Source organism: Buteo buteo, chromosome Z (genome assembly GCF_964188355.1).
Source record: "Buteo buteo chromosome Z, bButBut1.hap1.1, whole genome shotgun sequence".
Classification (NCBI taxonomy): domain Eukaryota; kingdom Metazoa; phylum Chordata; class Aves; order Accipitriformes; family Accipitridae; genus Buteo; species Buteo buteo.
Window position 1 is genome coordinate 17,510,919 of NC_134204.1, and position 20,500 is coordinate 17,531,418.

Sequence of the window (20,500 nt, forward strand, 5' to 3'; positions counted from 1 at the left end):
ACTCTGATTTAATGAAACAACTATCAAAGCCCCAAGGCATGAAAAGAAAAGCATCTCTTCCCCATGCTACTATAGGTGAAATTGTATCAAGTCTAAGGCAGAATTATTTTCTTTTTTAATGCGGAAAATACTGTACAGATGACAGTTTATTAAAAAATATCAGATATGCTGTAATGGTCTCCTGAAAATTGCCAGTTTCAAAGTGAAATTTAATACCTATCCAGTCATCTTGTACAATTTTCCTTATCTTTTGAATGTTTTGGATTCAATTTTTTTTCTTTTTAATTTGCCTGTGCCAGTAAAAAAGAATATACATTATAAGAAGTGCCTGGAGTGGAGGGAGAGGAGGTACAAGGAGTTCTTGCCCACGTACATTCTGGGGGAAGAAGGTGGTAAGGGAGATCAGCTCGTTTCTGCTCAGTCACTCCTTCAGTTCAGTTCTCGGCATGAGCAGCAGTTTGTGCAGCTGAAGGACCTGTAATGGGGACATCTGTCCCTAAGCACTGAATGCATGCTGCAGCTACCTTTGATGCTGACCCTGGACACAGGGTGACAGATGTCAATCACCTATTTTCATTTGAATGGAATTTTTTGAGAGATGCATGTTGGGTCTGCCTATCAGGAGCAGTGGTTTCCTGTGGCATAGGCTTCACCTCACTCCATTGACCCTGCAATACAGAAACATTGCGTAATGCTAAATTCACCACGTGCTACAACACCTTTAGCTAAATGGGCGTGCTTAGTGGTTAGCATCTCACACACAGGACATGCAGTTATTTCAAGGAGCAATCTGAAGTAGTAATTTAGAAAAGGAATATAGAAAAAGGTATAATTAGGTTGACATTAGGTAACTTTACCTCTATTGTTTAATAGTTGTAATGAAAAGAAGAAAAAAAAAGTTTTATTAGCACTGTAATTGTTACATCTTGTGGTGTTTTGCCAACAGCTATGCTACTAGCAGCACCAGAACAAGCAAGACAGAAACACTGGCACAATACAGCTGCTGATCTTGGAAATTCTGGCTATGGTAAGACCTAATTATGGCTTGCCAGTTCTATTTGTATTAATTAGTGGGAAATGCTGATTCATGAAAAATAACTTGCTTTTTAAATAGACCCATTTCAAAGACACTTGCCTGGCAATAAGTTTATCATGCGTGGGAAGGTCTGTCCAAAGCTAAAGGGAGAGAAGATTCTTCAGTAAACAAAGATGGTCCAGTTCCTCAGTTATAGGATGTATTGCTTTTCCTGACCTCTGATCAAAGACCTGACAGCATCCTAATGATGAGGAAATGGTTCTTCTAGGCTAGGCATCTCTCAGTGTTTTTCTGCTTTGCCTAATAAACACGTATCAAGGCAGAGAGAGACAGAAAGTTCTCTTGTTCTTCATAGGGATAGAAATTGCGATGTAGATGATCACATTTCACCTTGCTTTTCCAATGAGTATAATCACTTACACAGAATCAAGGTGGTGGGAAAAACTGACAGAGATTCATCCCATGCAGATGCTACTTGTGGGAAAGAAGAGTCTGCACAGGGCCATTGGCTGCAATTAATCCACCTCCTTGCAGGCATTTCACATGTAAACAGCTGCGTCAGTGTCAGACAGCTGCCATACTGAGATTTTTTTTTACAAACCACAGGAGCTTAGAGGACACCAGAAAACCTGCTCTGAGCAGGTAACCTCATTATTACTATTATTACTTTATGATCTATTGTTTAACATATAGAGTCTGAAACCTTCCTGCATATTTTATTTGAGCATACAGCTTGTTACTGCATGATGCAAAGAGCCTTTCCACTTATAAAGGAGACTTGGAGATTATATTTTATTTTTTAAGATAACCTAAAATTGTTTGTCAGACTGTTCAAGTCTCCAGCTTCACCTAAATCACTCAGGTTAACACATGATATCACACAATATTCAAGATCCTGAGCCTTCCACACCAACAACTGCAACAGTCCTACAAACTGCTCCTCTTCACATTCCCAGCCATTGTGTTTCATGCACTCTGACAAAATATCTGTAATCTCATCTTCTGTTTCTCCTTACCTTTTCTTTATCTAGTCTTGAAGTATAAATACTTCAGAGACATTCTTAGGGAAATGAATTTATGGCACCTGAAGGCTTTGCCAATAAATGACAGCCATGGCAGTAAAGTAATACTCCAAGCACCCTTTTGTACTCCCTTGAAAAGCATCTTTATAGACCTGATGGTTCCAGAGGAACGCCTATGAGCGACAAGGTGTATCCTCTTGTATTCCAGAATTATGGAACTTACTCACTAGGTAGTGAATGAACTTAAGACTTAGAGATAATTCTTTAATTAGAATAAAATGAGAAATAAGAGAGCTAGAGACCCTATCAGGGATAGAAAAGCCAATGGAGCACATTCTGGAAAGAACGTTTTTTAAGGCAATTTATAGCTTTCTTCAAAATAATAGACTAACAATCCTTGTGATATTTCTAGTTGTGAATAAAGAAATAGTTCAATGCATCAACCTTTCAATCACCCAAATGTATCAAATCTTACATAAAGAGTAAGTCTTATTTTTTATTCTCCAAAAACACACTCAAAAAGTTCTTAGTAATACTGGATTACTACCCACATCTCTATGGAGATTTAACTCTCAAATGATGATACTGTATTTCTGTGCTGATGATTTCTGCAGAAACACTCAGGGAAAGTGTTTTATTCAATATAGCTCGGTTCACCCAAAGGTAAAGTCACAAAGCTGTAACTGCTAAAGAGAAATAATGGAACTTCTGTCAAATAATATCTTTATTTTCTTTTTTTTCCTTCTTCCATAACAAGAAGGAGAAATATAGAGAGCTTTGGAGAAGTGGGCAAAACATCTATAAGATGCTATGAAAAGACGTGAAAATAGTGAAAGGCTAGCAAAGGGTTCTTGAAAAATTCTACAGACAATTCTAAATTAAAAAGACCTAAGGATTACTTACATTTTCTTTGACTTATTTCTTCCTGTCTCAAGTATTTTTAGGACCACTCTGAAATTTTAGCAAAATTGGCCTTAGTTTTAGAGTTGAATAAAGGAGCCTTTGTTTCCATGGCAAGAGAAGCAATTTGCACTCTAGTACCACTGGCTGTGAGTATGATAGCCTCCGCTGGCTGTTGTTTCACATCTGCCATTGATAATCTAAGTCCACTTTTATTCTAAACTAGTACTCTAAACACCAAATGATTTTAAGGGCTAAAGCACCAGCCATATCAAGTATAAGCTGGCATTTCCTTCTGTTTTTCACATCCAATACTGACATTTTCTCAAAGTGATGGCCAGCACAGAAGCCCTCTCTGACAGCCAGGCAAAATATGTCAGAAATTGCATATAATGTAAATTATAAAGTTAAACTCTGTTTTGAGCAATTTTGTGCCTTTAGCCCTGGTGTGACATAGAAACCCAGGCCACCACACTGAGGAATTGCCTTAAGTCACTGCAGATAGAGACAGCTTATTTTCTCAGCCTGCCACAGGATTGTTCCCTACCCTGTTCATAACTGTACGGCAAATTTAAATGTCACATGCAATGGGGCATACACCTAATATTGATGGATATACCACAGAACAATGCTTTCATTAGTCTTTTTTCTCCTTTTTCATACTTTGTCACATTATTCTGTGTAATTACACTGCTGCGCCCTGTCTTGGGAAGCTCTCACTTTGTTGGCATAAGTGGCACAGCATCCTTCATAAAATAAAAGTGTTCTTCTCCTGCCATGGCAAGACTGGTGGAAGGTTTAGATGAGGAGAGTTTTGAAGAAGAAGAAGCCATGTTCTCTGCCAGATGCCTTGGACACAGGCATAGGGATTGGGGGGCAGACTGGTAGACTGAGAAAATATGAAAGAAAATAAAGCTGAGGTAAAAACAAGGAAGAGTTAAGGTTTATGTCTGTCCCAAATAATTTCTGGGTTTGGCACTGTTTGGCAAGGTTACACTGTTCTTTGCTACCTTCCCCAAATCATGAACTCTTACAGAGCAAGAGCCAGTTTATTAAATATTTTGCAAACAGAAATTTAAAACACAATCTTTCAGCAATAAAGAATTATATTTTCATTTACTGACTTACATACACTAGTGGTTTTATTATGCCATTGCTTTTCAGTCAGAGTTACTCACTGATTTTTATAGTTTTGCCTTAAAATCAATGGCCCAATATAGTCCATTAGAGTTTTAATCCCTTTTTATAGCAGTTCACTTACACATTTTCAGAATTTTTTCCTAGCAAAACTGTTTGAACAGTAAATAATGTTGTCTGCCTTACAGGTGCACCTGATGGAGCAGGGATTATCAGCTGCTATCCTGACTCTGCCCATGCAACCCAAAACCTCATGGCTGGCTGACTGGGTGATGTGAGATGGTGTCCAGGTAATTATTACCATTGATGGTTCTCACTTCGGGTCTCTTCTGTTATTTTGTTTGCACTGTTCACTTGTAGAAGCTGCTGATGCTCAAAGTAAGTGGGGGAAACACAGGTGGAAATAGAAGGCTAATCTCTATCCTGTTGCTCAAGAATCAGAGGGCATGCCAAATCATTTCCAAATTTCTTCCAGATATGGTCATGTACTGCCCAATGGGAGGCTCTTCTCAGAAAATAAATTCAAGGGCCTTCAACAAATCCCTCACTATAAGCTCCTATGTCTATCACAGTTCCTCCCTAAAACAAGCCGACAGCCTCTCCCCCTGCTGCAGTCCCAGTTCTTTCCTCTCTTAATCCTTCCCTGCCTCTCACTTCACATATCCTTTGGCTCCTGCTACTTCCAGCTGCTTTTTTCCTCACAGGCATATCATAGGAAGAAGTCACAGATGCCTTTCTACGAGCTCTGTTACACTGATCAGTCACCTTTTGGGCTTTCTGCCTCAATTTTCCTTTGCGTTAGCCTTTTGGGCTGCCTGGGTGTTGGTGGTATTCCTGGCTGAGGTGAGTCCGTGTTCATCTTCTAATGTTGCCCAAACAGGAGCTGAAAAACTCCTGATGCTGTGCAAGAGTGAAGCAGCAACAAGAGCGCTAGACTCTTCCGCCAGGTGATCACCCGCTCCTCTCACTTGCTTACATTCTCTAAAAAGTCAGGGGAAAAGAAAGGCCTATGCCAAGAAAAAAAAAAAACAACAAAAAAACCCCCAAACGTTGAAAGAGGAAAAAGGATAGGGAGGTTTCTTAATTAAGGGAACTAACTCCATTACACTCTGGTTACCAGCTCCTATCAAATGTCTAATAACAAACACTCAAAGACCTGCCTTCACTTTTCATTTAAAAATTGCTCAGTGTTCTCTTCCAAACTATATAAAATTATATTTACATTTACATCAAATTCTTCATGAAGAAACAAGTTCAGCCAGCCCTGCCTGCATATATACAGGCATCCAGCACTGCCTCTAATAAAAGGCATCTGATGAACAAATATTTTGTCTAGAAGTTCATATAGATGCTTGTGTGAAAACGACATATTCCTAATCCCAAACTGTACAATGCAGACCCATAGCATTGTGCATTTTTATGAAAAGATCTACTTTCATTATGCTTTTAGCATACATTTAGTGTTTAGAAAAATGTGTTCTAAAGGTTTTGTTGATTTTTTTTTTTTTCTTTGCAGAATTCTGCTGGAAAAAGGTAAGTCTAGTGCACTTTATGAAAACACATAGAGATGATAAAAACATTTTACTTCTCTATTCATTACTGAGTCTCTCTTCTAATACAGGTTTCTTGAATTAGTGTTACAGTATTTTTTCAAAGTTAGTAACCACTTGGACAAAACTGTTAATTTAGCATACAATAGAACACAAAGGACTGTTAAAAACATTCTTTTGCAGAAAAAAGGTTTCAGTCCTACTGCTATCCTCTGCATTCCAAAGCCTTTATAAATCTACATTGCATATCTTAGTTATACAAATTATTATGTTTTCAAGGCAGAGATGCTTTAATTACTCAAACCTCAAGAAACAGGGTGAGGTCAGGAGAGAATTATGATTTAAAAGTCAAGATAAAAATAATCAATCCGTCTTTCTTCCCTTCCTCCCTAACAAGGCAAAGGAAAAAAATGAATCTGCACAGCAAGGATTATTTTCTCACTCATAATATTATATTAGATAATATTGAATGCTATTTCCTTCTACACATACAGGACACAAGTAAAATCATTCTAGTGTAACTGGGATAATTGCTGCCAGTTATATCTATCTGGTGTGAATCACAGAGTTTTCTCTTGCTAAAAGGTAACTTGCACTATATGTGAACAGAGACTGAAAAACAAAAGTTAGTTCCTTGTTTGTTTCCCTTTAAAAAAAAACTATTTAAAGTGTAACCCTATGATAATTACTGTGAAAAGAAAGCAGATTGTGTGTAAAATCTGGCTCTGGTATAACTTCATGCCTTCGCAGCTAATTTTATATAGTCATTACGAACATGGCTGAAATTATAATGAGCTTGCTTTGCAATTTCATATGAAAAACTGTTAGAAACCTAATCCATAATGCAAGACAGCAGAACACTTTATAGGTAAATTACCCACAACACAGCAATAAATCAAAGTCCCATCTGTCATTTTAGAAGCAGTGGGAGTCTATTACATTTTGGCACAGGTATGATGCAGCCGGGTGGATAGCACTTGGCTTGCACAGTACCTGCTACTAGGAGGAACCAATCGCCTTTTTAGAGATGCAAGGCAAAAATAACCAGCCTGATTACCCCAGCAAGACTGACCATAACAAGAAGCTGAAACACAATAAGGAAGTATCAGGACAAAAGAGGAGAGCAGTACAGTGAGAACATTCTGACTGATCTACATTCCTCTCCTAAAGCCTTACCCTTGAACTGAGCATACAATTCAGTTCCACTTGAAAAGTAACAAACTAACTCATTTATTTTGTTATCACTGTATAGTTAAAGGTGAGTAACTTCTGATTTTTGATTAGCAGGAGAGGGGGAATAGTTTTTGTCCTTAGTTGTTGCAATAGTATCTGTCGTTCTTTCCCATTTCAAAACTTGATAAGATCAAGGTCAAATTAAATACCACAATGATGTGCAGCAAAAATTCGGGTAACTATAATAAACACAAATTGATAAAGATTAGCTTACAGAAAGAGAAAGCAAGTGATGCCAGTAGAAGCCCTATCCTGACACAACAAATATTTTCATGTTTGGTGAATAAGTCTCTGTCTGTGCAGCCTCCACTGGCTGTTGTGACTGTATTTACCTATGCATTTATATGTCAGATGGTTGAGTTCACAATAGTTTTAATTATGCATCAAAATATTTAAAAGCATGCACACAAATAAAACAATTAGCATATCTACAAGTTCCTTCATGTGCATGTTCTTTTAAATAACAGTATGCACCCTGTGAAACTGAATATCTGAAAAGTTTTTTCTGAGCTGCAGCCATGTGTTTTTTCCCTTTCAGAATGTTTTGTAATTCAGCTATACCAAATATCTTTTAATAACTTGCTTTATTCTAAGAAATCTCAGCGCTTTCTACAAGGATCAATAAGGCTCACAGAAGACAGGAATACTACATCTATCCATTTAGCAGCCCGTCACCTGATGTTTGCCAAAACAGCTTAAGATGATAAGATGATTCAGAAATAATCCAAAATTCAAGACTTACAGACCCTTTTCTAAGTATAAGACACTCTAGACTTCCAAATAAAATCACAAAACCAAGAATTATAACTACCTGAAAGAATCCACAGATACTGTCTCAGGCAATGACTCTCAGTTACGCCTAAATATTTAGGGACTAATGAATTTTCTACTTCACAATGCTACAATGACTGTAATGCTTTTGGCACAGTCAATACTCGGTCTCGAAGGTCTGAGACTGTACAAAACTTTTAGCATCTCTTGTACCTGATCATTCATAATACACTTCAAAAATTGTTTACTATTTAAAATACTGCACTGTGGCAAAGCTAAATAGGATATATATCTGTGCAAGCTGATGAAACTTTTATAAAAACTTGCAAAACTACAGGCTGGTAGTCAGTGACAAGGTTTTGCTTTATTTCCCCTTTTTTTTCTTGCAAGTAGATATAACTACAGGATAAGGTAAACCATTCCTTATTCTCCAAAATAAGTAATTCCTTTGAGGTGGCATGTACACTGTAGCACAACTGCACAGAAAAGATAAGATTTATCTGCCAAGTGGCTCACCTTCACCAGTAATCTGAACATGACATGACCTACTGCTAAAATTATGCTGTATAAGTGAAAACAGACATTTAAGTGAAGAGAAGGAGTTGAGACCACTCACAGAAAATTTTTGTGTTACGCTGTTTTCAGGTTTTCTAAAAACAACTAGCGGCATCAGAAAAGCAAATGTGAGCACCATGAAAAGCTACTGAACTTAGAAATCAGTATATCATGAGAAACTTTGCTGCTCAGATCAGACCAGATCCAGGAATTAGATGACAAAACTCCAGTATTGTAAGTCCAGCTGAGTGTTCAAAATTGAAGTTCTGCAGTTTGTATTTTGAACATCTGTCCAGTTTAAGTAAAAAAAGCCAGAACGGTTAGATTTTCAAAGATTTTTATGAACAGTACATATAAAATGTAGGCAACAGAAACTCTTCTTCATCTGTATGACTCTACCTCATCTGACCCTGGACTCTGGCAAGGGCAAGCTGACAAAAAAATATATTTACATTTACATCTATATGGATATTTATATTTAGTTCAATAATATACCAAAAGCTGGCACACGCCAAGCGGTCCTGAGTTTGCCATAGCTCTTCCTTTCCTATGCATGTGCATCATGACCAGAATTGCTACTTCCTAGACTCCTGTGGAAATACATAGGTCCCTGATACTTAGAGATGAGAGGCTTACAAATATCTAATGTTTTCTGGAAAAGTCTCCTAGGCACCAAAGCAGTACTAACCAGCACACTGAGAACTTGCTATCTGCCTTGTTTCACCTTCAGTTTAACCACGAAGTGCTGGAAACTTGGGAAAACATGGAAGAGCTGCCTCCTGATCCTCTTAAGAAAATGCAGAGGCATCACTGGCTGAATGAGCGGCTACCAAGTCTTGATTCACTCTGTGGCAGAGCCCCTCCACCACACCCTAAAATAACTGCTCAGAGAAAGAAGCACGAAGAGGTGGTCCCCCTTCCCAGTTTTCGAAGGGAGGTCCTCAGATGTCTCACTGCACAAGATGCTCCAGTACGTACCACAGCCTTGTGGAGGGGAAGGGAAATGGAAGCACGCTTCGGCCACTGCTGCCCCAAAGCTGCCCCTGAGAGCTTGCTGCCTCTTGCGAGTGCATGTCCAGTGTCTCCCCACGGACTACATGGACAATTTAGATATCCAAACTGGAGCTGTGAGGGACAGACTCAAAAAGCTGGTGCAAGGCCTCGTGTTACAAAATTTAAAGCTGTCCTCCTGCCCTAACTCTGTTATTCATTTGTAAACATTTCTTTGGATGCTTAAGAAATGAAAAATGAGCAATCTGATCTTCAAATCCCAATGCTGTCTATGTAAAAATACACAATGCCAATTAGTAAGTTGCTTTTAAATTTTCCTTATATGCAATTATTACTTTTTCTCTGCAGAAAAGTACATTTACGTCCTTTTCTCCCTTTGAACTAAACTGATTTAGCTGAAGATGTTCTAAAAGAACATAAATTAAGAGATCAGATGAAAGCAGAGTATAGGGTTAGGATATGTCCTTTGGGACATATGAAGTTGATGTCAAGCCCAGAATTCTTTCACAGCTTTCATAATGATTTAACATATCTTCCCATGACTGGGACAGCATCCGCTATATGGAAATAGCTGTCTTTTTTCCATTTCCGCTGATATCTATAAGGTTGAATCAAATATATTTTATGCCTCTTTACTACTTGCAATTGGTAAAATTGCTTTGATTGTTTTTTCTATTTTTGAAACCTTGTGCGGTTGTTTGAGTTGCTTACCAATAGAGAAAAATCTAAATATACAAAATGATAGCATAATGACAATGGATCTAATAGCTGTCATTTTATCAAAGCAATTTAAAAATCTTTACACTATGAGACAATTTGTATGCTACTACCAAACTTGCCTCTATTGGGTTGTTGTGACTTTGTTCATGGACATTTTATGCAACAGACTGGAACAGAGGAAATATTAACCTGTCTTCAATCAAGATTATTCAATGACATCCACAGTATTAGGTGAACATCTTCCTATTAAAAACTGCCAACATCTGAAGGAAGTATTTAACTAATGATCTTCACCTCCTTGTCAAGTGACTGTTCATTTGGCTTTGTTTCACACTAGTTTGTTAACAAGTTCTGCATATGAAATGTTGCCTTTGCAAAGGCAAACGTCTTTGAGATGTGGTGACTTCCTAGATATTAGAAAATGTCAAAGGTGTTATCACTTAAAATATTACTTTTATTTACTACTGCATTATCTTTGACTTATACCAAAGACAGGAAGGAGAGTACTAATATGCCATCGATTTATTGATTTATTCAGTCCTTTTATAAGGTAGAATGGTCTGTCAGACTTTCTTACTGAAAGGGGAATACGGATTGAGTATACCTGTCTTGGACATGTCTTTCTCCTTTGTTGGGTTATCGGCCTTCACTCATTGATACCAAGATCTAATGTATGTATTCAATCTGAGATGTATTTTTTCTCTGAGAACTGTCCCATTCACTTCAGCAGAAAAACATCTGAACTTCCTCAAAGTGACCAGAATGTAACAATGCACCCTTTTTTGTAGAATTTCTTGGTATGTGATTTTATTGTCCACCTTCTACATTTGACAGCCTAAAATCACTGTTAATTTCCTCTGATAAATGATGTCTTTGGCCCATAAGAGTAAATACGTGGAGCAATATTTGCTTTCTTACCATACTCTGATTTCTCTCAGCATGCAATGCTTGGCACAGGTCACATACCTAGCTTGTGCTCTTAGATGGTGTTTGATGTATCTGGCTTAATGAAAGCTATCTCTTGTCTTCCTATGTTTATTTCTTCCCCATTTTGAATTATGACTGTTCTAGTTTTGCACACCCTGAGCTTTGGAAGGATCTGAATGAGGAAGATACAGTTATTTCAGCAAATATGTCCCTTCTAGCTGCTTTCAGTGTGAGAAGAACCAGAACTCGCCTTCCATTAGTTGCATTCCACAGATATATTTATGGAATATTATTTTAGCTACAGCAGTAAAAAGCAGTGGAAAAAAAAGGGAGGACAAGATTTTGGCATGTTGTTACCCAAAGAAGAACTAAAGAACAACCTCTTTCTTCACCTCCACTATCATTCTATGTTGCCTAGCAATTCATGTTAATTACATTATTTTCTGTAACTCTTACAAAGAAAACAATGGAGCCAAGAAATACATGAACCTATATACGTAAAAGTAAAAAAAAGAAGTTGATCCTAGCATTTAAGCCCAAAAAATCAAAACAAGTCCCAGTCTCCTGATTTTTCCAATTTTTTAATTCCCGGAGAAAAAAAGCAATGCACTAGGCAAAACCAGACACTGCAGTATATACATTAAGACTCTGAAACCTGTGGCTGGAGATTTGATTTACCTTTTTCTCAAGTCTCAGTTAAGTGAAATATAAGCTGGTTTTATCTGCCAGTACTTTAGAAAATATGCTGACAAAATAGGTAGCACAAACTGATCTTTGAAATACCCATTTATCTAGTTTACAGAGTAAAGAAAAATATACAATATTCATTAGCAGTATATAGTAATGGTTTATAATTCTTAGGCTATAATCAAAGATTTATCACAAAATATATGATTAAACTATGATAAAGCAATGTGCATGAATATACAAACATGTCAGTGTAGTTGGTATAGCTGATAATACACATATGACTTCAGGGTCTCAGAAATCAGTAGAAAAAAATTCTTTAATTAAGACATTCTTTAGCTCTAGCCCATAATAACTGGCATACTAATGGCTGCCAGAAAAAGAGAAACATTTTTCTAAAGCATAGAAACATGCAATTTCTGGCTCATTTCTTTCATTCCTGATTGTCACTCCCATGCTATGCTTTTGCCTCTGATGTCAGGAAACAAATAAGAAGTAAAAACAAAAAGAAGAATGAAAATGTTGAGAACTGCAGGAACTGAAAAATGCCAGACATTTCTATGCTAATGTTTAATAAAGTGTGTGCATAAAAAACAGAGGGGGGGGAAATCTTTGTTTGCTGTTATGTGAAAACATGAGAAATCAATACCATTTGACTGCTGCTGTTTTTAATTTACACCAAAACCGTAGATGAAACTGGCTTTACTCAACAGTTTAAAATATATGACTATCTTTACACATGCACTATATTTCTGATACTCAAAACACTGTGATCTTAAGCTGCAGCCAGCAAGATCTGAGGATAATGATTAAGATGAGGTTTCAGGTGGATGGTGACATTTCTGCTGATTTCATACATCTGTGTATGTGTGTGTATATATGTTGACCCTAACCTCTAATGAAACTGCAGTTACACTAGGTTTAGGGTTTCCTTCTCTATGTCTTCCTTCATGTCCACGGTTGAGCTGTCTCTGTCCCACAGCTCCCTACAAGTATAAATTGATAAAATTACTTCCCTTTCAGCTGGCAGAACAGACCCAGCAAGCCAGTTAGTTTGGGTTACATGACCTACCAGGATTAGCCCCGTGACTTTATACTGAGATGGATTAGGCAGTTTCACATGGTCACTGACAGAGCTCAGATTTTTAGAGGTTTTAATGCTCACTCATCCTCTCCTTCTAAACCTCTCATTCTCACTTAGTTTCAACATAACACCGTGTGGGCTCTCTTGCTTGCAACCTTCTGTTTTAAACAGCTGTGAGATTAAAGTGTCAGCCATTGGCTAAATTTTGTGTTACTGGACTTATAGCTCATCCCTTACTTCTCTCTGCCTCTGATATACTGACTCCATGGTCTTGCTGTGACTCAAGCTTAACAAAACTAAATGTAAACTCTTGTCCTCCCACATACACTCATTTCCTCCCTCTTTGCCTACTTGTAAAGAAAACACCCCAGTCCTTCCTACTCAAATCTTTTTTGGACTTCTCCATTTTTCTTGCCAAGCAAACTCAGGCCATTCCTCTTCATCTTCAGCAGATGCCAGGGTCACCCTCTCTATTTACTCTCTGCCAGGTTTCTTCCCAGGCTTGTGTTACATCACATTGGGATTGCTGTCCAATTTGCCTTTCTGGACATTCTTATGGACTTATGCCAAATACTACTCCTCAGGCTGGGATTCTTATTTGCTGATGTGAACTCTCTGATTTCACTACTTTGCTCAGCTGACCTCTCTCCTGGCATGGCCTCTCCAGTTCCCCACTTACTATAATAACTGATTTTGACTTCTTTTAAGCACCTTAGTAACTCTGCACATCCTTATTGTCCCTTGCCAAGGTTCATTCTGATCCTTTCTTCCTTATGCTACCATACCTAGCCTCATCTCCTAGTGTCATAGCTTCACCCGCACTTGCCTCTGACTTCTATTACACAACTGACAATTAATACTCATTCCAGAAAGTTCCCACCCGGTACCCATTTATGTCTTTTTAATTCCAATCATATCTACACAGACTCAAACAACCTTTTTCTTCCTGTTTCATAAAGAACTCCTTTCCTCCCCACTAAACTCTCTCTACTTTTCTACCCTTTGGCCACCATTTCTTTTGTCCTTGGAGAGGACCTAACAGGTCATGGATTAGCCTGCAAACAATACTATTGTAAAGCAAAGATCTCTTCTGAGCACTTCTCTGAGGTAGTTCCAAATAAAGCTAATTGATTTTGTCTGGTCCTCATTTAAAGGCCATTCTTTTGACATCTTCAAGTTTATCCCTAATCTGCAATTCAAAGGAATAACAGGAAATTGTATAGATGTGCCCAAGCTACTGAGCTCAAGGCCCTTGTTCAAGCTACCTAGATCAAGTACCTACAGAGTGTAGCACAGGGCTACAAAGCAGTCTGAACCAGGGGATGGAGTTTTCACAGAAGAGTTTAAAGCAAGTTTCACATCCAAGATTTCATTCAGTGCATGTGACACGCAGAACCTTCTGCTCCCTAAGGAAAGTGAGTTCATGCAGGAATATGTTGAGCTCATGGAGCATTCTGAATTCCTTCATGTTCAATGAAATCTGCCGCGGGATTCAGATGTTGCTAGATTATGTCACATAAACTCATATGGCTTTTTCCACAGTTAAAACATCTCATTAATCTATTTCAAAACTTCAGAAGTTACATGAAAATGAGTTACCTTTTCTTGATATTGTCGCCGTGAGGAATCCAGAGACTGAATGAGGGCAGTGGCATGACCAACAAACATGGCATAACAAGTTGCCCCCACGATCATACTCAACATGGTAATCCAGAGGTCAGACATGCTGACGGGGGCGCGGGCTCCATAGCCAATGCAGAGCATATGGCTCATGGCTTTGAAGAGTGCATAAGAGTACTGCTTTCCCCAGGAGTCATTCTGCAAGAAAAGAGGAAAGTGACTGAGCCACAAAGCAGCTGAAGGGAAAAATACATTTGTACCTGTATACTGAGATCATAGATTACTAGCTCTGAAAGAGCAGTCTGGTATATGTATCCTCTGTGCATGAGAAGAGATATTTCTTCTAAATTAATTGTTAGATAAAGCGTCACTGATTCTGCCAGATAATACTTAGCACAGTGAGATGAAATAAAATTGACTATTTTTGCTACATGATTGTATTCTTAAACGTGGTTGTTAACCTAATTACAAGGCGACTAAAGGTCAATTTTATTTTATAGTCCATGGCAGACAGATTAGGAAGAGCTGAGCACACAGACTTATCAAGTGCAAGAAAGTAGTATTTGTTTTAATATGCATGAACATACTCCTATGGCCCCATTTCTTTCTTTTCAGAGTTGTCTAGTTTAACACAAAACCACATTTCATCTTGTCAGCTGTTTCACCTTCCAAAGACAGAAAAAAAAGTGTTATTTGTTGTAATGTCTGCTTATCCTGTTTTTTTCTTGTAATATTGTGTTTATACGAGAAGCATCTCAATTCAAAAGAAGCCTGTTTATTCTGCAATCATAGCAAACCCATGTTCATAGCCACAGTCTGTGAAACACAGCTCAAAAGAAAAGGTGAATACCTGGGTCCTGCATTTCTGATCTGTAGCTACCCCTTTCCATTCTCTCTAGAAGATTAGAAGGACCTGACAGCTCACTCACAAGCTTTTAAAGTTGCAAAGGTGTTGTCAGCATCCTCCCTTTAGCTTTACATAGAGACAGTCAAAGGGGCTGTTCCCAGAAAAAAGCAGACACTTTTAACACATTCCAAAAAGCCCTGAGACTCCTTGTCAGATTTTTCTATTTTCCTTGCCAAAGGAATTAAATGAGAATAGGAAAACAAATTGTGCTTGGAGGCACGCAGTGTACATGAGAAAACACAGTATTTACCACAAAGCACTGAGAATAATTTCAGAAATGAAGTGAAGAAGGAAGAACTGGGATGACATTAGTAAGATTATGCAGTTATCCAATATAGTGTTTACTATACAGGAACAAAAATAATAATCCTGTTAACATAAACCAGTCTCCAAATCAGCAGTAGCACTTCCATATAAAATTTACATATGAAATGTCAATATTTGTGTCTCTCTTCCACCCATACAAGCTTTGCTCAAATGCTCTTGTTGCTCAAAGAGCTTCAGGCTTGCTCTTTTGCCATTTAAATGCCAAGGTTACTAACTACTCTTGTGCTTTTCATCTAATAAAATGCTTTTTCTAGACCCCCTATTAGCTAAAATAACTCATAACAGGAAATAAGCTAACAATTCTTGAACTGCTGATGAAAAAGTTACTATTTATTCACTAATATAATTTACAAATTAATGGTTCCTCTGAATATACACTTGTTTCACTTTCTAAGTTAAAGTATTTCAGATTTGTGAGCTGTTTCTGTCTTCACAAGTGAAAATTTTGTATTGTAAATACTACTAAGGAAAAGGTTTTCAATGTCTGTACTTAAAAAAAAAAACAAAGAGGATTATCTTAGACTGCTAGGAATCAGGTGGGTTTCATTGAGTTGCGAGGAAGTAAGTTTCCTTTTGTTTTGGGGCTCTAAAAAATACTCAAAAAATGAAAGTACTGAAGAAGCTTCCCTGAAAAATCTCCAGTTCAGGATTCAAATACTCAGCTCGAGCACATTCCTTGCTGAGTCAGTGCAGGTACTTTAATGCAAGTTCCCTGTCTCTCAGGAAAGCAATTTACAGCAATCAAGGCACAGCCTGTTTTGAAGGACTTTCCTTCCAGCTGGTATCAATCTCCTTTGGTTGGAAATAATTAATAAGAGAATTATTAGAGACCCATATCAAATTCTTTAGCAGTTGCAGCTTTATATAGACTATACTGGGGAAAACAATAAACCGCTTGCTGGAAAAAATGTATCTGTTTTTTAAGGCTATAAGTAGCACTATTAAAGGCACAGTATTCAAGAGGTTGTAAGATCAAAATCTCAGCTCTTGCAGGGCTCTATACAGTGGAACTTGCTCCTAAACTGTATTTTTTAGCATAACTATTATAAATATTAAATAAAAATAAAAGCTGATCTTGATCTTGTCTATGAACCTTTTCTGTCATATCCTTGTTGTGATAAACCTCAATTAAAATTCTTTCAGTAAAATGATATTTTTACTTCAAAGTCTTCGAATTAATCCGAACGCTGGTTGATTTTATTTCTTGACTGAGATCCTTTCCAAGTCTGTGAATTACAGTTTTAAGTAAAATATCATTTTCTGTAAGTGAGAATAAGAAAATGGAAGTGAGGAGAAGCAAGAAGAAACAAAATACAAGGAGGACTTTCTACTAAGTGTGTAACAGGGGAGTGAAAAATAAATACTACTTGAGAAGTAGTACCATGAGAGAATAAGTGAGCTATAATGACAGAAAAGAAGTAACTAAAAATGTACAACAAAATAAACAAGTATATGTTTAACCATGTATCTACCTTTACATATAAGCCAAGGTAGGATCCAACACCTCAGTCATGATTGCATCTGAATCCAGGCTGGAGGTCAAGGCCATCACAAATGGCCATTTTGTTATAAAAGTGGCATTAGATACTACTATGTAGCTTGTGATAGACCTTGTTACAGCAAGGCACATTTGAGATACTTGTGAATGGGTGGTCCTGAGCAGCTGGTTCTCAAATGGGTAGAAAGGATTTAGAAGAAGGAGAAAAAGATCTGGTAGAAAAGCCTGACAAAACATTTGAATTCAACTTGGATTTGCCTGAGGACTTTGTTGCTGAAAATACTTGCCAATGCTTTTTTATTTGTTTCTTTTCCTTAATAATCAATCAGTTCTTGTACAATCAGCTGCAAACATTGGTCTTTTTCGTTTCTATGGGGTTTTTTTCAAAGATGATTCTGAACAAACACCATTGTGGAGGGTACAAATTTCACTACGGTTACTTGTGTTGTTCAATGATTTATCCACATATAAACCACTTATAAAGAACACCAGTTCCAATGTAAAATCCTATGAATCATGTATGCTAGTACCAACGTTAGTATAAGAAATAATAAGAATTATTATTTAATTATTTTTCTACTTGTATAACATAAGGGTTTGTGGCAGGAGCAACTCTAACTTTGTTTCAGTGTGAGAGGTTGGAATTTTCCACAACCCCATTCCAATGTGCTGCTTTTTGCTGTACAAAAGTGAGGGCCATTCCTCTGCTAATAGCCTATAGAGGTTTGGTTTTTTTTAATAAGAAGCATTTTTGCACTTACATCATAAGGAGATTTTTACATAACACATTCACAGATAATATCCCTGAATTAACAAAAGCCTATTCTATGAAATAAAGAATCCTGTGTTTACACAGTCAGCTTTTCTTTAATATAATTTTTACATACTAATATTTATATCAATACATGTTAAATGTTTCCTTAAATGGTCACATTCTGTTTTTAATTTATAGATTTAAAAAACTCTCAAAACACAAGCCTCTATGAGCTGAAAAAATCTCCTACCAATCAGTAAAAAAGGGCATTTCATTTCTTAGTTGACAATGGGTTGATCACTGTTTCCAGATTAGCAGTAATCAGTTTAAAATGTTTTAAATGAAATGACATTAATTTGGAAAAACTATTAAAGACTGTAATTGTGAGAAATACCAAAGCTGTTTATCTAAGGATTGATTACATAATCTAGCTTGATGACATTAGGAAATCCTCACATTTGTGAAAGGAATGATCACTGATCATTTGCAATTAGTTCTGTAAGTATATACATTAACTTAGCAGTTATCCTGAAGAATACATTAATCACAGGACACTTCTGATTTTTAAGTCTGTTTCCAGGCTTCTTCCTTCACCTTAGGATGCTATACTTTGTCTCATAATTTCAAATGTACTTGCTACAAATATATTTTTGTAATATTAACTTTTCAGCTCATAAGAAATAAATCACAGAAAGGTCACATAGCACCTTCTGTGGGACAACAATAAAAAGCAAATTATTTTTCTCAGTGGGTTAAGAAAGCGTTTCTGTTTTACTGGAATCTATGGAGGTTTTCACCAGGAGATTTTGTTGTCATCAGGCAAATCAATTCCACTCCCATATTGTAGTCACTCCCTCAGGCACAGCTTATATTCCCTCAGCCATACCCTTGCACTGAGATATAAATTGATTTAGAAATCTTGTAACAAGCAGACTATTGCACAGACAGTAGTGGTTTCCAAATTTTTGACTCAGTTCCTTTTTCATTTCACATCACGGTCACTGTGCGTGTCACAGAAATGGTCCTCTCAGTGTGCAAGGGCACGCTTTACAATCATGGAGCAAAGACTGACTTAGGAATTAAGTGAAATGGTTTCTACAAGGATCTTGAACTCAACCTCCTGATTCTCCTTTTCAAAACTGCAGTAGGAGTGGGGAAGTAACCTGTCCCTACCCCAAAGCGCTTGCCTTGTAATCAATCAGTCACACACAGCTATTCGTGCCTACCATTGCCTTTAGGTTGTTCCGACAATAAGTGTTATCTGAAGGAGCAAAGAAGGATACAAATCTTGACAGGATATAGATTGCTTGTGTCTATCCTACTACCAGAAAGCATTTCCAAGCAATAGAACTTGGTTCACATGGGTATACTGTTAAAAACACCCCTGGTGTGGCACTGGCTATGTAGCGCTCTCCCAAGCAATAGCAGGTCTATTTTGGAGCTGGTGTGAGTGAGGAACCATTCCTTCTAGGCAGCTGGCATGAGCTTGTCCTGTGCTGAAACCCAAACGAGATTAATACTATGGACACAGGAGGCAGCACCTATCTCAGTCCTACCCCAGTGCCCACTTTTAATTTATGAGCATGAAGGCAGCTAGACAGTCCATAAGTAAGCCCTCTGGTTTTAGTGTTGTCACAGAAAGGTATTGCACAAAACAAATGTAAAGTTCAGGGTGGGGCTACAAAGGTTGAAGAAAGCACAAAGCATCCTTGCTCGCATGGTAGCACATACTGTAATGCAGTAGTGGCCCCAAACACTGCCTAAAATCTGGAGGACATGAGCCACTGCTGGTCAAAGTTACTGTAAAAATTACAGTCTTTTCCAACGGGAATTCAATTAAACTGTTATTTGTGTCGTGTATAACCATAATATGAGTTATTTGTATATATTTATTTGCAAGCCATTATTTCCAACAGTTTCTTAAAGACTTCTTAAATTTAAGAATTATATGAAATATAATTTATCAAAAAGGCCTTCTGAGAAAAGGCTATACCTGCATGCTAATGACATTTCTAATAGGTCAGAACAGTACTCAAAAAAAAGTTCTATTTCTTACCAAATCCTGCATCATCTATGTTCAATGGCCAGATCCTCCCAACTGTTACACTTAAATTTCCATAAAAGTTTTATAGTCCTCGAATGTTTCTCATGCTTTGGATTTGGCATCTACATGTCTTCAAATCCTGGCTCTGCTTTCATATTTCAGAATACAAGTTATATCCACTGGCAGTAATTTCCCTGTGTCAACTAGTTATATGCATGTAACACTGATACGAGACTAGAATTCGGCCTGTATACAAAATCTATCATTTCAATAGTAACCTATATATACATTTTGATATAGATATATAGCTTACATGCTTGTCCATCAGTCAGTTGTGTAATTTACTGCCTCTGGCTTCATACAGTACCTTAGAATGACACAGTAGTTTAGTTAAAATTTCAGACAGGAAATTACAGCAAAATACCATCTCAGCATTTCAACTTTCGAAGTTGTTTGAATACCACAATGAATAACCAAGTTGGCCAATGGGAAAGTTGTGCAATATTTACTGTTTCAAAACTTATGCAGTGGTGAATGTACTATCATGCAAAACCCCTACTTCTTATCACAGCTATTATTACTAAGAATCTCTTGTTTTCTAAAGCTAGTAAACAAAGGCAAGGTGGGATCAGACTAAGAAGACTAAAAATTCTGCTGTTATTCTAAAAATCTTCAGAAGCACAAGGAAGAGTATATTTTAGGAAGTGTGTAAGTACA

At 37.3% G+C, this 20,500-nt stretch overlaps 1 protein-coding gene across 1 annotated transcript in view; it reads right to left on the minus strand.

Moving 5' to 3' along the window:
* Nucleotides 1-20,500, minus strand: part of HCN1 (hyperpolarization activated cyclic nucleotide gated potassium channel 1) — a 204,064-nt gene that overhangs the window by 57,571 nt on the left and 125,993 nt on the right. Inside the window, exon 4 of the mRNA XM_075019379.1 lies at nucleotides 14,233-14,451. Within this exon, the coding sequence (XP_074875480.1) occupies nucleotides 14,233-14,451 (219 nt within the window). The remainder of the gene's footprint in view (nucleotides 1-14,232; nucleotides 14,452-20,500) is intronic.